Source organism: Enhydra lutris, unplaced genomic scaffold (genome assembly GCF_002288905.1).
Source record: "Enhydra lutris kenyoni isolate GAN:26980312 unplaced genomic scaffold, ASM228890v2 scaffoldscaffold14, whole genome shotgun sequence".
Classification (NCBI taxonomy): domain Eukaryota; kingdom Metazoa; phylum Chordata; class Mammalia; order Carnivora; family Mustelidae; genus Enhydra; species Enhydra lutris.
Window position 1 is genome coordinate 34,321,170 of NW_019154098.1, and position 19,357 is coordinate 34,340,526.

The window sequence follows — 19,357 nt, forward strand, 5'->3', positions numbered from 1 at the left end:
TTTTATCACTAAGAAAAATAATTTAAAAAATGAACTTCTTGTCACAAAAACAAAATATCTCATCTCCAAGGATGTGATAATGTAGTTGATGAAATAGAAAAAGTACGAAAATTTTAAAAAATCATAAAGCTTGAAACAAAATAGCTATATTTAGTTACTTATCTTAAAATTTCTATTTGTATTATAATCAAGTATGATTTTATAAGGCAGCAAAGTTATTTTAAAAGGCCGCTGATTATTTTGATTACTGAACCGTTTGATTATTTGAACCATTAAATAGTTATTTAATGGTTTAACTGTATATCCCCCAAATTCATATACTGTAGTCCTAATTCCTGGTAACTCAGAATACGACTGTATTTGTGGGCTTTTAAAGAAATAAGGTAAAATGAGCTCATATGGCCAGGCTCTAATCCAATATATAGGGAGATGACCATGTAAACACATAGCAAGAAAGTAACCATCTGCAGCCAAGGAAAGGGGTCTCAGAATAATTTCATCTTGGACCTCAAGCCTCCAGAACTTTGAGAAAGTTAATTTTTTTTTTAAGTCACCTAGTCTGTGGCATTTGTTATGACAATCCTACCCAACTAATACAAGATGTTAAGGAAAAAAGGGACCTCAAGTTAGAAACTTTTGAATTCAAAGATTAACCACACATAAAAATATCACATTTCTAAAATTCTATTAAAATTATTTACCATTAAGTTTTTAACTGTAGATCTTTTACATAAAGTGAGGTATATTTGTATCTATGGGATAAGCAAGAAATGAATAGCTGTTGCTTCTATCAGCTAAAATTTGGAGAAGAGAAATTCTATTTTGGCTCAGAGTTCTAGGGTGTGTGCATGTGTGTGTACATGTGTACAAACAGATAAATTTATGTATAAAAATAATTTATCTCTCTCTCTCTCTTTAAACTAAAACTGAAATACAACCAGCTTACTAGGGAGTAGAAATTGTAAGAAAAATAATTTTGGGTAGATAAAGATTTGACTTAACTAGTAAAAAAATACAACCTTAATCAATTTTTAGTCTTTTAACATTATCATTAATTTTTATATTTTTCCTCCTTTTCCACCCACATATTTTTAGGATTACCTTAAAGATATGCTTATCTCTACCTAGTAGATTATCAATGGCAACAAATACAGACCTGAACCCCCAAGGATTTTGCTAAGAACTAGTTATCTGTTGGAAATGATTCTTCTTTTTCTTCTTCCTCCTTCATTACCATCATCATAACACAGCTAACATGTATGTATTTCTTATTATATTCCAAACTCTGTTTAAGAGTTATACATGTATATAAATAGAATTAATCTTGAAAACAGTCCTATGAGTTAGGTACTATTATTAGCACATCTTCTGGAACAAGAAACCTAGGCACAAGGATGTTAACGAAGTTGCCCAAGGTCATACAAATAATGACAGGTAGGATTGGAGTCCAGGCAATTTGGTTTTGGAGTTCAAACTTGTAATACACTCTGCAGCCTATATGTAATCAGAATTGCTAAAAATAAATTGGAAAGTGACTAACAAAACTGGCTTTATCTCTCCATTACAGTAATCAAGACTTCACACATTGTGCTGTGATCATGGCTGCTATTATGGTTCTAGGCAACGCACCCCATTAGCATGAAGGTGTACTTCCAATGGCCCCTTCGCCCTCGATGATGCATTGATTATCCCTTTACTTATTTCAAAGGTAAAGGAAGAAATATATATAGAAATTGTTTAGTTACTTTTAAATTCTAGTTTTGTGGACATTTAATATAATATAATATAATATAAATGAGAAATCTACCCTCACAGACATGAATAAGAAACTCTAGAAGAGGGAAAAATAGGACATGAAGTCTTTTACAATATGATTTTATCTGGTTCCTTTTTCATTTCAATCTCCAACTCTCTTTTCATTAGGTTTATATAGCCATTTGTCAATTTTGTAGGTGAGGCTGAAAGTTTTTTTGTTCAAGCCTTGGTAAGATTACCACTAATATCTCTTGTACTTGTAGCGCCGTATTATATGGCTGCGCTTACTTACTAGCTTAATAATCTAGATTTTTAAATCTGGTTTTATTTCTCTCTGTAAATATACTTGGAAAAGGAACAACCAGGGAGTGATTGTAAAAAAGTACACAGCAGATGACTACTAAGAGGCTTGGAGGCTTGGAGGCTAGTCTGGACTGGGCAAGCAGCCAGACAGTCCAGAAGGGTGTGGCCTGGTTTGGGGCCAGGAAGCAAACTACAGGGCGGGTACTTGGACAAAATGTATTCTCAAGAGGTGGAGGAGAGGGAGAGAATATTAAGAAGGGATAGCAGCACCCAGGACTCAGCACATTTTCTCAGAAACTTGGTGGCTAAGTTTGGCAGTTAAGAATGCTTCTAGGTATGTTGGCTAATCGAATTTAAATTAAAAAAAAAAAAAAGAATGCTTCTAGGTAAAGTAACTTGTTTGTTTTTCTTCCTAGGCTTGCATATTAGCCACTTTCAGTCAATTCCTTAAGTTTCTCTTGAGATTTCGCTACAGACCTTGAAGCTAGGTCTAACCAGGTTAGAGAAGGTTAGAGAAATAGTGTGTTTCAATGAAGAAATCTGGGTGCAGCCCCTGGCATCCTCGCTGTGGCCTCTTCATCAGGAGGTGGTAAGATTTCCTGACCTAGCTTGGGATGGAAACCACAGGTAAGTAATCTTAATTCTGATTTTTACAAATGAAACCATTCTGTTCCTTATTTGGCCAGACGAAGTCTTGCAGGAATTTTTTGAACATCTGAATCCTCCCTCTGTTCCAGAAACAATAAACTGCTTCTTCCAAGAAAGGACGCTTCATTACGTCTGATGGGACATTTTAACTTATTCCTGGAGGGCTTTGCAGGGTAGAGACTGAGTTACTGAGATCATGCCTATTAGAATTCTCCTGCTCTATTTATCAGATGATTCCATCTGACTAACACTGGCACGATGGGGTCTGTTTCATGTGAATACCGGGTTTTCCTGGGAGCTTGAGAAGGGATTCTGCAACCGCATTTCCTCCAGTGGGCACAAAGCCGAGCTCAACTGTTCTGTTGCTGGACTGTGTTATATGCTGCCAGCAAATCAACCTGTCTGCTCAGGCCAATAAAATTTGAGCATTTTATTTCAATCATTGCTACAAAATTAAAACGGATCCTTCATTTCTTCAGTTCTGCTAAATGCATGTATTTTTATGAATTTTCTTAGTAATTTGTACAAGGCCACCTATCCACGGTTTAAATTTTACTTTTTATAAATTTCATCTTTCAGTGTTCAGATCCACATATATCACCACTATTAAGGAGCATTTCCTGTTAAATGCCCATGCACTTTCCAAGGGACAGCCCCATTTAACATCAGCCTTGATAACATAATTTCTTAATTTCAGTAATTTAGTTTGTAGTTTCCCATCACCCATTATGTTCCAGTCTCTCATTTTTAATCTCCATATCCCTTGAAGATTCATAAATTCTTTCCCCTTAAGTCTTATTTTTCCTTTTAAATCTCTGATGCTTGAATTCTCTGAGAACCTAGGGACCATTCCATGATATTTGAGTTACCCTGAAATCCTTCTCATTAGCTCCATTATCACTTTACTATTTCTTTTCAACCTTGTCATTTTAATTTCTGGTATCTATGACTACATCATTATTCCAAAAATAAAAACCAATCTTATGGGCACCATGTATTAAGCATTTAATCCCTAACGTCTAAGCCATTCATATACATCATCTCGTTTTACCCTATCATCACCCTAGGGAGCAGGTCTCAAAGCCCAGTGTAATAGATAAAGAAACTGAGAATAAAGGGTCAACCTACCCAAAGTCACCCAGGGGGGCGTTGCCTGGCTCCCAGCTGTGTGTCTATCTACTACACTACCCGATATTGATGTACTAATCACACTGTGAGGCCACTGGAGTCTTCAAACGCTCCTGTTCACAAACAGCAAACTTACAAATAGCCAATAGGCAGCAAGTCCAAACCTGCCCCAGCCTGTCTCCCTCTCCTGGTTCCCCTTTGGCCTATGTCTTGGAAATCAATTTAAAACACCACAGGCTGGCCTTGACAGTGTATCCTCAGTGTGGAGAAGAGAGTAAGCTCTAATAAAGGGAACAGCTTAGTTAACAGTGGGGACCTAGTTGTCAAAAATACTTTAAGTGAAATTGTTTTCATTGATAATGTTTGCAATTCCATCAGTGTGAGTTTTAGTTGTATTTACAGATTTAAAAAACTGAAATTATTTCTGTGTGGTTATGTTATTCATATTATAATGTAAATTACTTGAGTTAGGTTGTTTTCCTCTTTGAAATCAGTGAATGGATCCCTAGAGGATAAAAAGCCTGGGAACAAGGTGACAAGAAGTGGGATCAACTGTGCACAATGAATGGAGAAAGACCCTTTTCCTCTTTTTTACTACACTGTCCTCTGCTCCCTGAACACTAAGTCAGTCTATTGGATTAAGGATTAAATGCATTAATATAGTCTTTTGGTTCACATTCGAAAAGTTCTGGGCACTTATGGGCTTTCTTACTTAATTCTAGGGAGATAAATAAGAAAGCAAAATTATAATATGATATTTATATATAACACTGTTATAATAAGAGTAAGATATTTTTGTGGGAACACAAAATTACTTAATTACTTAATTTTAAAAATAGCATTATTTCTATAGAGATAAAAGCTTTGATTTCCAAATAAATGCTGTACCAATGAACTGTATAGCATTCTCTATGGAAATGTTAGGGACTACCCTTTTAAAAAATATCTTCCAGGATCATTATAAAATAATAAACATGGCTAAGTAAAAAAATAAACATTATTTATTTAAATAAACATTACCAAATTCTCCATATTAATTTTCAGGTATAGTTACACATCAACATTCAATTATTGCTAATTCTTTTAATTAGCAAGCAGGGTAGTTGGTCTATGCCGAATTATATTTTGCACTGTTAAATTTAATAGACAAATCACTTTTCCTCTGAACCAATGAAGAACAGAAAATATTGATTTTATAGGAAAAATCAATGTTGCTCCTTAAATTTCTGTTGAGAATAGAATAGACGAGTTAAGCTGGGATAAAGAGAGGCATGGGGGTGCACCAGCTACATAGTTAAATTCTGCTTTGAGGGAAAACCCCTTAAGAAATCATCCCCTGGTTAAACAGGAAATATGTCTGCACGTGTTTTTTATAGCTCTTCTTTGATACAAATTTTTCTGTCTTCAAATTTTCTAGTATACTTAAAATATTCTTAGATAGTAACATGGTAGTTACTGTTTCTACAGATGCTTTCAAAGTCAGTTACTAAGGAGAGTTTTAAAAACTTAGTAAGAATTGTTTACAACTATCGGTATGGAAAGCTTGAAAAATTCAGGGATATAATGTCATTTAAAATGTGGCTTGTGTAATTAAAAAAACCACTTCACTAACACTAAATTAGAGTCCACCAAAGCTTCTTAATAGCCTTTCTGAAATTTCAGGGAGATAGCTTGGAAGTATAGTATAGGCTCCATATGTTTGAGGTTTGGGATTTGGTCTTAGTTATCTTAAATTTGAGAATCAGGTCATCTATGAATGATAATTTCCAGGACTCAGTGGCCATGTGAACTTGGGCAGATTACTTAACTTTTCTATATCTTAGTTCTCTCATCTGTAAATGATTTTGGTCAAGAATTAGACCTAATGTATTAAAGCACATGACTCAAGAGCAAGCCTTAAATTAATACTTGTTATTAAAATATAGAAGAATGAGAATACAAGCTATATTTATATTGAATTATTTATGAATAATTAAAAGGACAGATGTTGTCAAAAATTTTAATCTAAGAAACTATTAATATGAAAATGAATAATAACTAAATCTATATATACTCTTGACTGAAAAAGTATCTTCTGTAATTTTCTTTTTGATCCATGACAGAGAAGATCAAGTTAGGGATGATGGGGACATAGATGACCCAGCAAAGATAGTTCCACATCAGTAAATAATTTGTGGGGTAATGAAATAGAGTTGTGTTTTGGACCCTTTAATGAAGTTGTACCTTAATGGCTTAAATACATTTTTAGTTAAGCTGAATGCATAACTTCAGTAACAGAAAACATAATGGTAAGTGTTTGATACTCAAGTGATAGGATGTTATAAACTATGAGCACCTTGTGAAGGTGTCAGATAATCTAATCTCAAAGTCTCCATTTTTTTAATGATGTCATTCATCATGGCTTCCAGCTAAGACCCTAATAGAGGAAGTCAATTTTGCAAGCAGCTTACCTTAGAGCAGTAGTTCTCAAACTTTGGTGTACATCAGAATCCCCTGGTAGGTTTGCTAAAATACAGAGACTCTCCCCCTGAGAGTTTTGATTAAGTACGTGGGCCAGAGAATTGCACTTCCAGAATTTCTCAGGTGATGATGTCACTGGTCTGGGACTATACCTAGAAAACCACTTCCTTACAGAATACCAATGAAATTATATTGCATAATATAATTAGTCCTTTGCCAAGATTTAAATCTTCTCCAGCCCAAAATAATTGGCGTCAAAGTTATAAAACTTTGAAGATTCAAGAATTAATTTATTTATGAATTGGAATGGAATCAAAACTTGTTTTTGTTTTTTGTTTTTTGTTTTTTTAAATAATCTGGAGCCATGCTTCTTGTATTCCACTGGTCCATTCTCCTAGAACAAATTTCTGTCAGGTATCTATAGCAAGAATCATTGGTGTTGCATCTACGGGACTCGTTTTTATTGTATAAACAATGGGAATTATACAACTGACTCAGTTTCCCCTTCTGCCTTTGCTGCTTTTTAGGAAGCTCACAGTCAAAACACTCGCACAAGCCGCAGGTATACAGGGTCTCATATTACGCATTTTGTTCCCACCCTTTACTTCTACTGTTATGTTGTTTTGCTTGACTTCATTTTCCCTTCATACTCATCTCTTCATTGACTACTATTGAGAGTATTATATGTACTTTAAAAAATCATCTACATTCTTTCCTAAAATATAGCAGGAGATTAAAAAAAATTGATGTTGTTAGTTGAAGACATGTTTCTAGAAGTTTTAAGATCCTCTTTTGTTAGGACGACATGCTTTGGCCTTTGGATCATACATAGTGAAGGAATGAGAGATTCGAGTATAAGTGATGTCACAAAAGGTCAGGTGTATCTATTTAGCCCTAAGAAGAAATACCAACAAAGTACCTGGGAAAAGACATAGGTATCATTTCGGACATTAAGCTCAAAAGATTGGTAGGTATCTGAAACACTGTATCATTATAAAACTATTTTCTATGAAATTCACTGAGCCTATTTGAAATTATTCATATTTTTATTTTAGAAAATAAATATATTTTAGGGCCTGCTAAGTAAAAGCAGGGCTTTATTTGTCTTGAATTTACCTTTCTCTGGCTTTAGGCTTGTGTCATTTCCAGGACATCTGAACTCTATGAGGAACAATCCTACATTGACCATGTCAGTATTTGCGTAATTTTGGGAAGAGATTGGTCATTTGGAAGATGACGTTGATGTGAAAATCTGTATCTCCTTTAGGTGATACAATGGGGAAACTAAAACGTATGATACTGACCATATATGCTTACCTAATGTAATCAGTTATGCTTTACTTAGTAAGTATGACTTCACCAAATAATGGAGTATAATGGACAGGAACTAAAGTTTAAGTGGGTAAAGTTAAAATAGACCTAAGTGTAAAAAATTGACACTACTTTTCTCTAATACACAGATATCTATAGACCACAAATATTACACGATTGCAATGATCACATTACTAAGTCACAGAACACATAGTAACTAAATGTTATGAGTAAATTTTGCTATTTTCATTCTCTTATTAAATCTTAAATAGGTACATCAGAGCAAAGTCTTTTCATGACTTTGCCCGTAAATAATATCATGAACCTAAAAACGTTTTGAAAATATAAAAACAACAAAGGGCAGGAATCTTCCCTGGTAGACCTCAAACCTCAACTTGTTCCCAAAAAGTAGCTCCAAAAGATGCTCACTAAAAAATACCTCTTGAACTTACATCTCATATGAATATATATTTTGTTCTAGTAACTCATTATTAAACCAGAATCAACTGAAATACTATCAAGTTGAAAAAAAAATCTATGTACAGAAAAACCACAGCCATTCTTCCTAAACATTTTTGAGGGCGTTAGACCCTTGTAGGTTCTACAAAATAAAAAATTCTAAAAGATTTGTTCTTCAGATCATTTATGAGTTTCATATCTTTAATTTCCTATATTATATAATGACTTTTTTAGTAAGACAACTTAAAGTTGGAATATAAAACACATTATAAATTTTAGCATTTGGTATCATGGGGCCATTGCATTATATGTTTGTGTCTAACTAGTCTGCGTTCAGAAGTTGAAGAGAATCTAACGGTTTCATATGATTAATTGTTTATATTACAACTTTTAAAAAGAAAAATGTCTTGCCTTTGAATGGTAATCTTGCTCCAGTCTGGGATCTGATCCGGCTACCTGTTTGTATTTGTTAATTTTCATTTGGCGATTTCTCTCCTCTATATCCATAGCACCTATCGAGTAGAAAAAAACCCATAAAATTAATGTTCAGTTCTTATTTCTGAGCCCTTACAGGATGTAATAATAGAATAATAGAAGAAATGCTAGGCTGATATGGTATTTTCATTCAAGGTAGTACATACAAATTAAAATGTCATATTGTTTCTTAGATTTATTTAAAGTATGCAATTTGGTGAATAAAAGCATGATTACTAAATATGTAAAAAAATTTAATCTGAATAAAATGTAAATGAATTTTAACAGAACAACAAATCTTAACCAGATAGAAAACACTTTCTGGTACATGTATGCCCAGGAGAATATATTTGACAGAACATAAACTTGATAATAGTAACACTATAAATAAAAACTTTGGCTTGTGATTCATCAGGATTTGATTATTTACTGAAAAATAGCTGTAAGTCTAATTGGTTTCAACTACAATTTTACAATTGTGTTTAGAAACTATTCTCATAAAATTAGCCCACGTGTTAGAGCAGGTTTCCCAAGCTTACATATGGATCTTTTGAACTTGAATTTTCTAGAAATAGCATCAAGAAAGAGGCACTGGGAATAATACTCCTGAGACTATACCATGCCAGTAAAGGCACAGAGTATACCTGAGCTCATTTCAGGAAAAAAAAAATGCAAGGAGGTGAGAAAGTGAGATGGTAAACCCATTACAAAATGAGACTAATAATTCTCTATAACGGGTCCTACTTCCAAAACATCAATTATAGATGTTAAGAGGGCCTTTAAAAACTTTGGTTAGAATAAGAACTAAATTCAGTTAGCAAATCTTAGCAAACGTGAAAAGCGTTTTTAAGCTATATTTATAACTTTTATTAAAGAGATTTTACAGGAAAATTCCATTTCTCATAAGTATGCATAATGAGATTATGTTCACAAAATCCCAATTGTATACTACAAATCTACAAACTGGGAAAAATAATCATAGCTCATTGGGCTCAGTGGGTATCAACAACAATAAGTCATCATGTAAATTCATAACCACTGAGTGTGGGGAGGAATGTAAACATATATATATATAGCTCTTGCTTAACTGAAAACTGAAGTAAAGATCTCTAGACAAAAGTATGCTTATTCAAAAATAAGTATTTTAATACTTATCCTGAAAAAATCTCATTGTATATCAGATAATTCTTGTTGGTAACAAATTTTAAGTAAAAACCGATTAATTTAAAATAAGATTTTAAAAAAAGAAAAAAATTCAAAAAGGAGTAGGAAAATCCTAAATAAAAGAATGTATAGTCTATATTACATGACCTCTAAGTATAACAGTAAATGTAAGTCAATTATTCAATAAAGTGAGGCAATTTGTTCCTTTTAAGAGTCTCGTTTTAATAATGATTTCATTAAATCTGTGCCAAATTATAAAATAGGGATATGTCATATTGATATAAATTGGGTGATACATAAAATTGAGTGAGTGATATGAATGTAGAATACAGTGAAATATAAATGTCTGTCAGCCTATTTAAATACAATTTTGAAATTATTTGTACCTTAAGAGCTATTCTCAGGTAAATATGTTTATTTTCTCCAAGGGCAGGGAAACAAAAAAGCCATCCCCACATCCAAAAAACTATGTGAACTTAAAGAATATTACCTAAATTGAGTGTTTGGGAAGGTCTCTGAAAAGATTTCATTTTGATATCATGGTAGCAAGATAGTATATTAACATAAATAGCACCAACAGACAAAGAAGCTTGAACACATTTTATATATTCATATTTAAATATATATACATACACATAGATATAAACACATACATACATACATACATATGCATTATCTAATATTTAGACTATTTGCTGGACATCAGCCTCCTATGAAGCTACATCAAATTCTTTTTAATTACCATTGTGATATATACTGGCAGAAGCTGACAAACTTGTTCTGTAAAGGGCCCATAGTAAGTATCTTAGGCTTTGCCGACTATATGTTTTCTATCACAACTCTGCCACTATAACACGAAAGCAGGTACAGACAATACATGTACAAATGAATGTCACTGTTCTATTAAAACCTTATTTACAAAACAGGCAGCAGGCCTGATGTGGTCTGTGGTCCATGGTTTGATAATCCCTGCATTAAAGCAAAATGGTTTTTTTGTTTGTGTTAAAAAAAAAAAAAAGCACAACACATTGATTTAATATTGCTTCACAAAGAAGCCTTTCTCCTTAGTAATGGTTTAAAGATTTTATAGAATCCGGTTTATGGAACATCATTCATATTTAACAGATCACTGGGGGGCTAAGAAGAATATTAATTTGTATTTGCTGTAAGTAAACAAAGATGTAAATAGAGAGAGTGATAAAATTATTTAAATATGTTATCAACTAAATTCCAATCTCAAACACATCTCTCATCCCCAGACTCAATTACCATCTACAGACAGACCTTAGATTAGAAGATTCTTTGTTAAGAGCCTCAACTAATGAAATCTCAAGTGACCACCTTACTGGGTATACAGTCAACAAACTTGGGTAAATATACATTTAACTTACAACTTTAAATTCTCCTAGGTGGCTGGCTAATCCTTAGGACAAACAGTAACCAGATATTCCTCTCTTCAAACTGTTTGGCTCTTATGAAGTCTTCCATTTCTCTTCTACATTTTTATCAACATATTCTCATAAAGAAAACACTTCACAATGATATCCTTAGAGAGAAAAGTATCCTACTGGTAAAGAGATTCATCATAGGAAATATAAAACTGTCACCTGTTGAAACTCCCCAAATACTTGATAACAATATGGATAAAGTGTAGCTTTAACAAATCTAATTGACTTTTATAAAATACACAGAGATATAATAATTGGAATCTGAGCATAGAACAAAATATATATGAGATATTTTTCTGATTGAGGTTAAAGAAGACTATTACTGTATGTACAGTAGAAACATATCTTTAAAATTTAAGTATATTTTGCCAAACCATTGAGGAAAGGAAAAAATTACTTTTAGTAACTATCCTATTGAATCCTAGATTACAAACATTTCTTCCAAGAAAATATGAACAAAGTGGAAGAGGAACAAAACAAGACTACAGACAATAATGATCACAGTGACAGAATTAACATATTCCAAATGAACAAAGCTAAAAGGGCCAAATTCACATAATCTTTAAATGCATGTAGGTATGTACCAAATAAAGTGCAATAAAGAAAAAGGTAAACCAGTGTATACAATCTCTACTTGCCCACTTCAAGATGATGATTACAGAGGAGAAAGCATGGTTATTTTTGTCTCTTTTCTAGTTTCAGTAAGAAAGACTATAAAGATAACCTATTAATGTCTTTCACTGGTCAGAGGACTAGAAATTGTTAAAATGACTACATAAGATGTAATGAGAGAAATAAGAATAAATAAAAATGTACTTGAGATAAAAGAGAAACATAGTATTTTGTTAGGTTATTTTCAAAGGCCAAGCCATTCAAAAAGAAAATACTGTCCTTGACTTTCATTGAATATTTTAACTGTCTTTCAATATCTGTTAACTGTGAAAAAAATTTGTTTTTCAGACTGAGTCATTGACAGCTTTTTTGACAGAAAAATTGATGGTCATTTATATGAATGTTTTCCAAAGTACCTGATGTACAATGATAAAAAGTAAATTGTTTAAAAATACAACATATTTGGTACTGTGTATCAAAAGGGTTTACAATGGTCAAACCTTTGAATCTGAAATTTCACTTCCTAGGATTGTTCCTAAAGAAATCAATGTGCAAGATGTACATGCAAGTAGATTTATTGCTACATTGTTTGAAAATTGTAATGGCCTAGGAAAATAAACTCTAAATGTCCAACAATAAGAGTTAGTAAACTGCACTTGTGGTATATCTACAGAATACTATGATGTATCCATGAAAAAGAAACCATACGATGTGCATGTACATTCACATACATAAATGTAAAATAAAGACATTGCAATTTGTAATTATAACAGATTAAATGGTGATATAGTACTATAGTTTATAAGTGATAATTTAAAAAACTATATATATTCATAAAAATCTGTATACATATAACCTATACAAAAGACAAAGGGAGGGAAAAAATTAAGATTTATATACCAGAATGTTATTGCTGGTTATTGAAATTAAGTGCTATTATTTTCTTATTTGGGTTAATATATAGCTTATAAAATGCCCAGAAAGGCATTATATAGAAGAAAAATATTACTTTAAGAACACAAAACATAATGTTTTTGTGAAGAAAAAAAAAAAAGACAAATTATTCTGTTTGAAAACCTGTACTTTTGCCATGACTCGATAATGGTGCTTTGGAAATAAATGTTAAATAATTTTTAAAATGCAAATATACAACCATTCATTTCTTAATTTATCTAAGGGATATAGATTTATTTTTTTTCATTGCTTAATTTATATTAGGGATATATATTTATTTGTTAAATAAAAGCATTTGGGTGTATTTATTGAAAATGCTGTATAATGAGAAATATTTCCAAACATAATAAAGTGCAGATCTTTTTAATTTTTATGAATATTAAAACAAAAAGTGACCTGGCATGTTTTAAAATTTTCCTTATGATAAGTTTTTCAGATGTGGGACTTAAGAAAATATGCAGCAAAATTTTTCAAAGTTACTTTAAAATGATTTCTTCCTCATCACTTCCTAATCACTTCTTCCTAATCACTTAATAAATTTTGATCTTTTTATACTAAAATTTTATTATGTACTAGAAGCTCATAAGAAGTACACTTTTGTTAGCTAAATTATTTGCCTAAATACATATAATGCAGAGACTAACAAACAGAGGAACAAGTTAAATTTAAAAAGTATGGAAATAAATATTGAGATAAAAATGATAAATTATATATCAGATTATTTCCCCTTCAGTACTGGGACAAATGGGAGCATTTTCTTTTAAAGTGTAAACAAATGTAATCTTTTTCTTTAAGTTTTTAATTTAAATTCCAGTATTGCTAACATATAGTATAATATCAGTTTCAGGTGTACAATATAGTGATTCAATGCTTCCTTACAACACCCAGTGTTCATCACAAGTGCACAATCCCCATCACCTATTTCCTCCACCATCCTGCCCACCTCCCTTCTGGTCACCATCATTTTGTTCTTATAGTTAAGTCTATTTCTTGGTTGGCCTCTCTTCTTTTCCCTTTGCTCTTAATCTTAACTGTGTAACTAAGATATACACATTTCAAGGAGTGCTTATTTCAAAATCAATCAATTTTGAGGATGTTTCTACTCTGGTTACTAGGAGCTAACACTGGGAATGAAAGAAAATATAATGTGACTTGGTTTATAATATGTTCGCTTATAAAATGATGTTTCCTTTGGTACTAGGAATGTAGGGAGACTGAACTCCACATGTGCCTAAGTGAAAAAACATGGAAATTAACTGAAACACAAAGAAACTTACAAAACTATTGTACTACCTTGAAGCTCATAGGCTTGTAATTTATGTTCTAAGCCTTGACAACCTATTTTAGATATTTAGGTTACCTGTTGCTGTGTATATCTATCTACTATTTCTCTGCTAACTCTATGCCATATTCATTAAATAATCCTTCAAAGGAGATGTTATAGCAAACTGCTCAGATTCCTCTCCCTATAGTCAAAAGAAACTGATATTTAAACTACTTTAAGATGTTATTAGAAGTGACCTAATGATTTAAGGAAACGGAGTATACCTGTTTTTGACATCTAAGTTCAGTAAACAGAATTACTGAGATTTTATTATTCAGAAGACTTGGATTTTAGTACCATTTTAGGCTTCAACACTTACAATCAGGATACATTTAGCCTATAGGGGAAAATCTGGGCTTTGTGTATGGAGAGTATAGTGCAGATAACCATTACAGAGTTGATGGGACTTTGCAACTGTCCAGATTTAGGGTAACGGGGCTATTTCTGATACACAGGAGTGAACAAAATCTTAAAAACAGAACTGGTTTAAAAGATGAGACAAGACTTGGGTTCAAGTCTTAATTTCATAAGCCTTAAAACTATAAGCACCTCATTTACCTTTCTGGCCATAAAATGCACCATCTGTAAAATTAATAGTTTGGGACCAGATATTCTTTATGATTCCTTCTGTTATAAAACTAACTGGCCAGTTAATTTTGAGGCCAAATAATGTTTAAGTGTTTGTTCTTTTATATTATTATATCTATTTCATTAATACAAATAGTGTAAAGTGGTCTAGAAATCCCTACTTTCTTTGCCCTGGTATTACATACATTAAAATTTACTCTGTGTGTGTGTATGTGTGTGTGTACAGAGACAGGGACAGAAATGAGATGAAGAGAGGGAAGGAGAAAGACAAGGAAAAGAAGGAGGGAGGAAAGAGAGAGAGAGAAAGATCTTACGAGTGAGCTTGGGAGTGGCACAGAGATAGACACAAACTATATTGAAAAGTTCACTAAATCAGAGAATTTGCCAAGCAAAAAGAATCATAAGAATGATCTAATATAGGATACTAGGAGGATCTTTTAGACTAGCTCAAATGTAATTGTTCTACTTCATATGCTTTTCCCCACCCTGTATACAGTGAGGTGTTTGAAAGAAAATATTAGTAACTTTCTAATAACTTAGTTATTTTTAACTTGTTAGTCACAATTCCTGTCTCTTTGAAAAAAAATTTATCTTACAGGATAAATTAATTTTCAAGTAAAAGTCTCTCAGACAAGGAAACAATGGTTATTTATTAAAAATGCTTTTACGAGAAAGTGTAATAACTACTGATAAAAGATGGAAACATGAGTCAGAATCATTGAGTTAATACACTATTCCCCATATGTGTTAAGCACTTTGGAATCTCCCACCTTTTTCCTGATGGACAAAATCTACCTGGAGGAAGAGATGATCCATGGAGTGGTACATATCATCACCCTGTATATATGACTTGTCCCATCTTATTATGGTTGTGTGTGACATATTATGAAAGATCACTGTGTCCCACACCTGGGGCTAATGAACATAGCCATGAGCTGTATTTCAATTACATCCACTATTTTACAAATCACAGATTGCATGGAAGGTTTGATAGGACCATGGTGAAGAAATATAAATGTAACTTTACATTATGGTAATTTAGAAATAGCAATTTAAGTATACTGAGAAATGCTGAGAATGCTAACTTAAATCATAAAAAGATAAAAATGTCTACCATACAAAAACTCTAATGAGGCCTATTCTAGGAAGATACCCATATATTTTTTCTTATGAATACTGGAAACTCAGTATATTCTTTGTGCTATAATTAAAAACTTATCTAAATTTGCCCACATTACATTAAAAATTGAGATCTCTGCATTCCAACTTGTATTTAGCCTTAATATCAATAATTTAAATTCTTTTTAAAAAATAGTCATGGTAGGATTCCAAACATGTGGTGAAATTTTGGATTTTGTATTAGTTAGATTTTTTGCTTATGAAATTGTGTTTATTCTATCGATTTTTTCCTATATAAAGAACTCTAACCATCTCACAAAGATTGTATAGAAAAGAAATGATAATTATGATTACCAAAATGTTGGACCTAAGGTATGGAACTAATAAAAATGTAAACCGAAACAATATAAATCCTCCCAAAATCAATTTTTGTGGTACTTGCTATTGTTCACACTGATTACTTCTTTACTTTTCTTTTCTTTAGGTTTCCTTTCAGCATTTCTAAAACTCCTATGAGAGCTTGTTTAGGACAAAGGGTTAGTATCCAAGATATATAAAGAACTTACAAAACTCAACACCCCAAAACCAAATAATCCAACTTAAAAATGGACAGAAGACATGAACAGATATTTTTCCAAAGAAGACATCCAGATGGCCAACAGACACATGAAAAGATGCTCACCATCACCCATCATCAGGGAAATGCAAGTCAAAGCCACAATGAGATATTGCTTCACACCCGTCAGAATGGCTTACATAAAAAATGCAAGAAACAAGCATTGGCAAGGATGTGGAGAAAAAAGAATCCCTTGTGCACTGTTGGTGGTTATGCATACTGCTGTAGACCCTTTGGAAAACAGGATGGAGATTCCTCAAAAAGTTAAAAATAGAACTACCCTATGATCCAGCACAAGCACGACTATGTATTTACCCTAAGAATACAAAAATACTAATTCAAACAGATACATGCACACCGAATTTAATAGCAGCATTATCTACAATAGTGAAGTTATGGAAACAGCCCAGCATCTATCTGATGTATGGATAAAGAATATATAGATATTTAACATATTACTATTGAACATATTACTATTACTCAGCCATAAAAAGAATATAATCTTGCTTTTGCAATGACATGGGTGGAGCTAGATAGAGAGTACTATGCTGAGCAAAATACGGCGGAGAAAGACAAATACCACACGATTTCACTCATATGTGGAATTTAAGAAACAAAACGGACAAGCAAAGGGGCAAAAAGAGAGAAGAAGGGAAAACAAGAAATAGGCTCTTAACTGCAGAGCACAAATGGATGGTTACCAGAAGGGAGAAAGGGGGAGGGGGCAAGTTAGGTGATGGGGATTAAGGAGTGCCCTTGTGATAAGCACTGGGTGTTGTATGGGAATGTTGAATCACTGTATTATATATTGGAAACTAATATCACACTTTAACTAACTGGAATTTAAACAGAAACTTTAAAAAATAAGTTATATTAAACATGGTATTAAAATAAATATTTTTGAAGGCAACAAAGATATCTTTTTTTAAAGATTTTATTTTATTTATTTATTTATAAGACAGAGAGCACAAGCGGGGGGTAAGGGCAGAGGAGGAGGGAGAAACAGACCCTCACTGAGCAGGGAGTCCAACGCAGGGCTCAATCCCAGGTCCCTGAGATCATGACCTGAGCTGAGCCACTGAACCACCCAGGCGCCACTTAAAGATATCTTTTACCCTCTAATTTAGGCCAACAAAAAGGCCGATCAGGCCAACAAAGAGGCAGATAAGGGGTGACAAGTCATTCAAAGTAGAATTCTATTATAGAGATTCTTTAAAGGATCCAAACACATGTGATCATGTCCCCCAAACCACAACAAAAGTGTGAAAGAATGAACCTAGCTTTGTTCCTCCTCCAAGAATAGCAGAATCATAATGGGGTTATTAATAAATGGAGAGAGGAATGAAATAAATATGGCCAAATTTCCAAGAGTAAAATAAATGTCAGTTGTTAGATATATTTCACTTCATATTTTCAATGATGGTATGCATATAAAATCTCACATTTCCTTTATTATTATTATTTTTTTTAGATTTTATTTATTTGACAGAGATCAGAAGTAGGCAGAGAGGCAGGCAGAGAGAGAGAGGAAGGGAAGCAGGCTCCCCACTGAGCGGAGAGCCCGACGTGGGGCTCGATCCCAGGACCCTAAGACCCTGACCTGAGCTGAAGGCAGAGGCTTTAATCCACTGAGCCACCCAGGTGCTCCTCTCACATTTCCTTTAAAGATAATAACCTGTTGGTAAGCAACACCAAGTCAAGTAAGATGATAAAATTGTGCTTGGGAAATTAAATTGAGTAGAGAAAAAGAAATTTTTTATATTGAAATTTTAAAAATTACTAAAATAAATTAAATTATGATTGTTAATTGCAAATGTGACATAAGCCTCCAAAAAAAAAGATTATACATTTGAGGTATCAATTGGGATAAAATGAGTGAAGCTTATGTAGTATTAGTGCGATTAAAAGGAAAAAAAGTACATTGTAATTTTTGTTATATAATTTAATCCATGTTGTCATATAATTTTATCCATGTTAGCTAAATAAATACTTTCCATTAGATTAGGATCACCTAAGTTGAGCGTAATTATGTACAGTGAGAGAAGGAACTATTTAAATATAGGGATTTTAAATAATTCTCATGCTTGGATATCAAGCTGATTATCTTTTTCCATAAGTGCTCATGATGACTGTTATCAGTCAAGGTAATTAGAAAAACCACCTAGAGAGACTAATATCCTGCAGTTTAATACCCTCTCAGAATTCAAAGGAATGCATCCTAAATGTTTCCTGAGTTGGGACATCTCCTGAAATGCTTCTGTTCAACACTGAGAAGAAAGAGGAATGGAAGTTAGGTAGGATCACTCTCAGAGACAGATGATGATTCAATGGAGACACCAGGAGAGATCAGCCCAAGCTAGAGACCAGGCTGAACGTCATTCAACCTTCCAAATGCTCACATGGGAATACTAATTACACTGAGGATTCTAAATAAAACTGCAAACTAGAATGAGCTGCTCTCTGTTGACATTAAATCCCCCTTTCTGAATACCTCTCTTCCTTTTCTCCTTTTTCTAGACATCTGGCATTGTTCTCTAATGGTGTTCAATGCACATGCCCCAGCTTCTTGGCTTTAACCTATCCTTTACCTTGTCATAGGTAAAGACCCCATTTCCTGAGGTTAAGGGCATGGATTTTGTCACTAAGCCCAATTGCTTTAGTTTAAATTCCAGCTTCAAATGGCTGGAACAAGTTATTAACTGATCTTTACCTTTATTTTTCAATCTGTAAAACTAGAAATAAAAATTATACTTATAATGGGTCCTAAACTTAACTATAGTTAAAAATAATTTGTATCACAGTGACTTAATTATCCAAAATGTTGCCTGCTGAAGGCTCTAGGCTCTTACCTTCAGCTCCTACCTCTCCTGGAAGCTTAAGATTCACATCTCTAGTTGTCTCCTAGCCATCCCCAAACAATACCTAAAACTCAGTTTGTCCAAAACAATTTAACGTTACTTCTCATATCCGTTCTTCTCCCTTTAGTTATTATTA

General features: G+C 32.9%; 1 protein-coding gene across 35 annotated transcripts in view; it reads right to left on the reverse strand.

Annotated features, from left to right (window-relative positions):
• LOC111146851 (regulating synaptic membrane exocytosis 2) overlaps window positions 1-19,357 on the reverse strand; it is a 591,447-nt gene that overhangs the window by 147,411 nt on the left and 424,679 nt on the right. For 14 of the 35 annotated variants that reach the window (XM_022502564.1, XM_022502561.1, XM_022502563.1 and 11 more), the window contains one exon: window positions 8,476-8,576. The exons of the other annotated variants lie outside the window; for them this stretch is intronic. In XM_022502564.1, coding sequence (XP_022358272.1) covers window positions 8,476-8,576 — 101 coding nt within the window. The remainder of the gene's footprint in view (window positions 1-8,475; window positions 8,577-19,357) is intronic. 35 annotated transcript variants of the gene reach the window in all.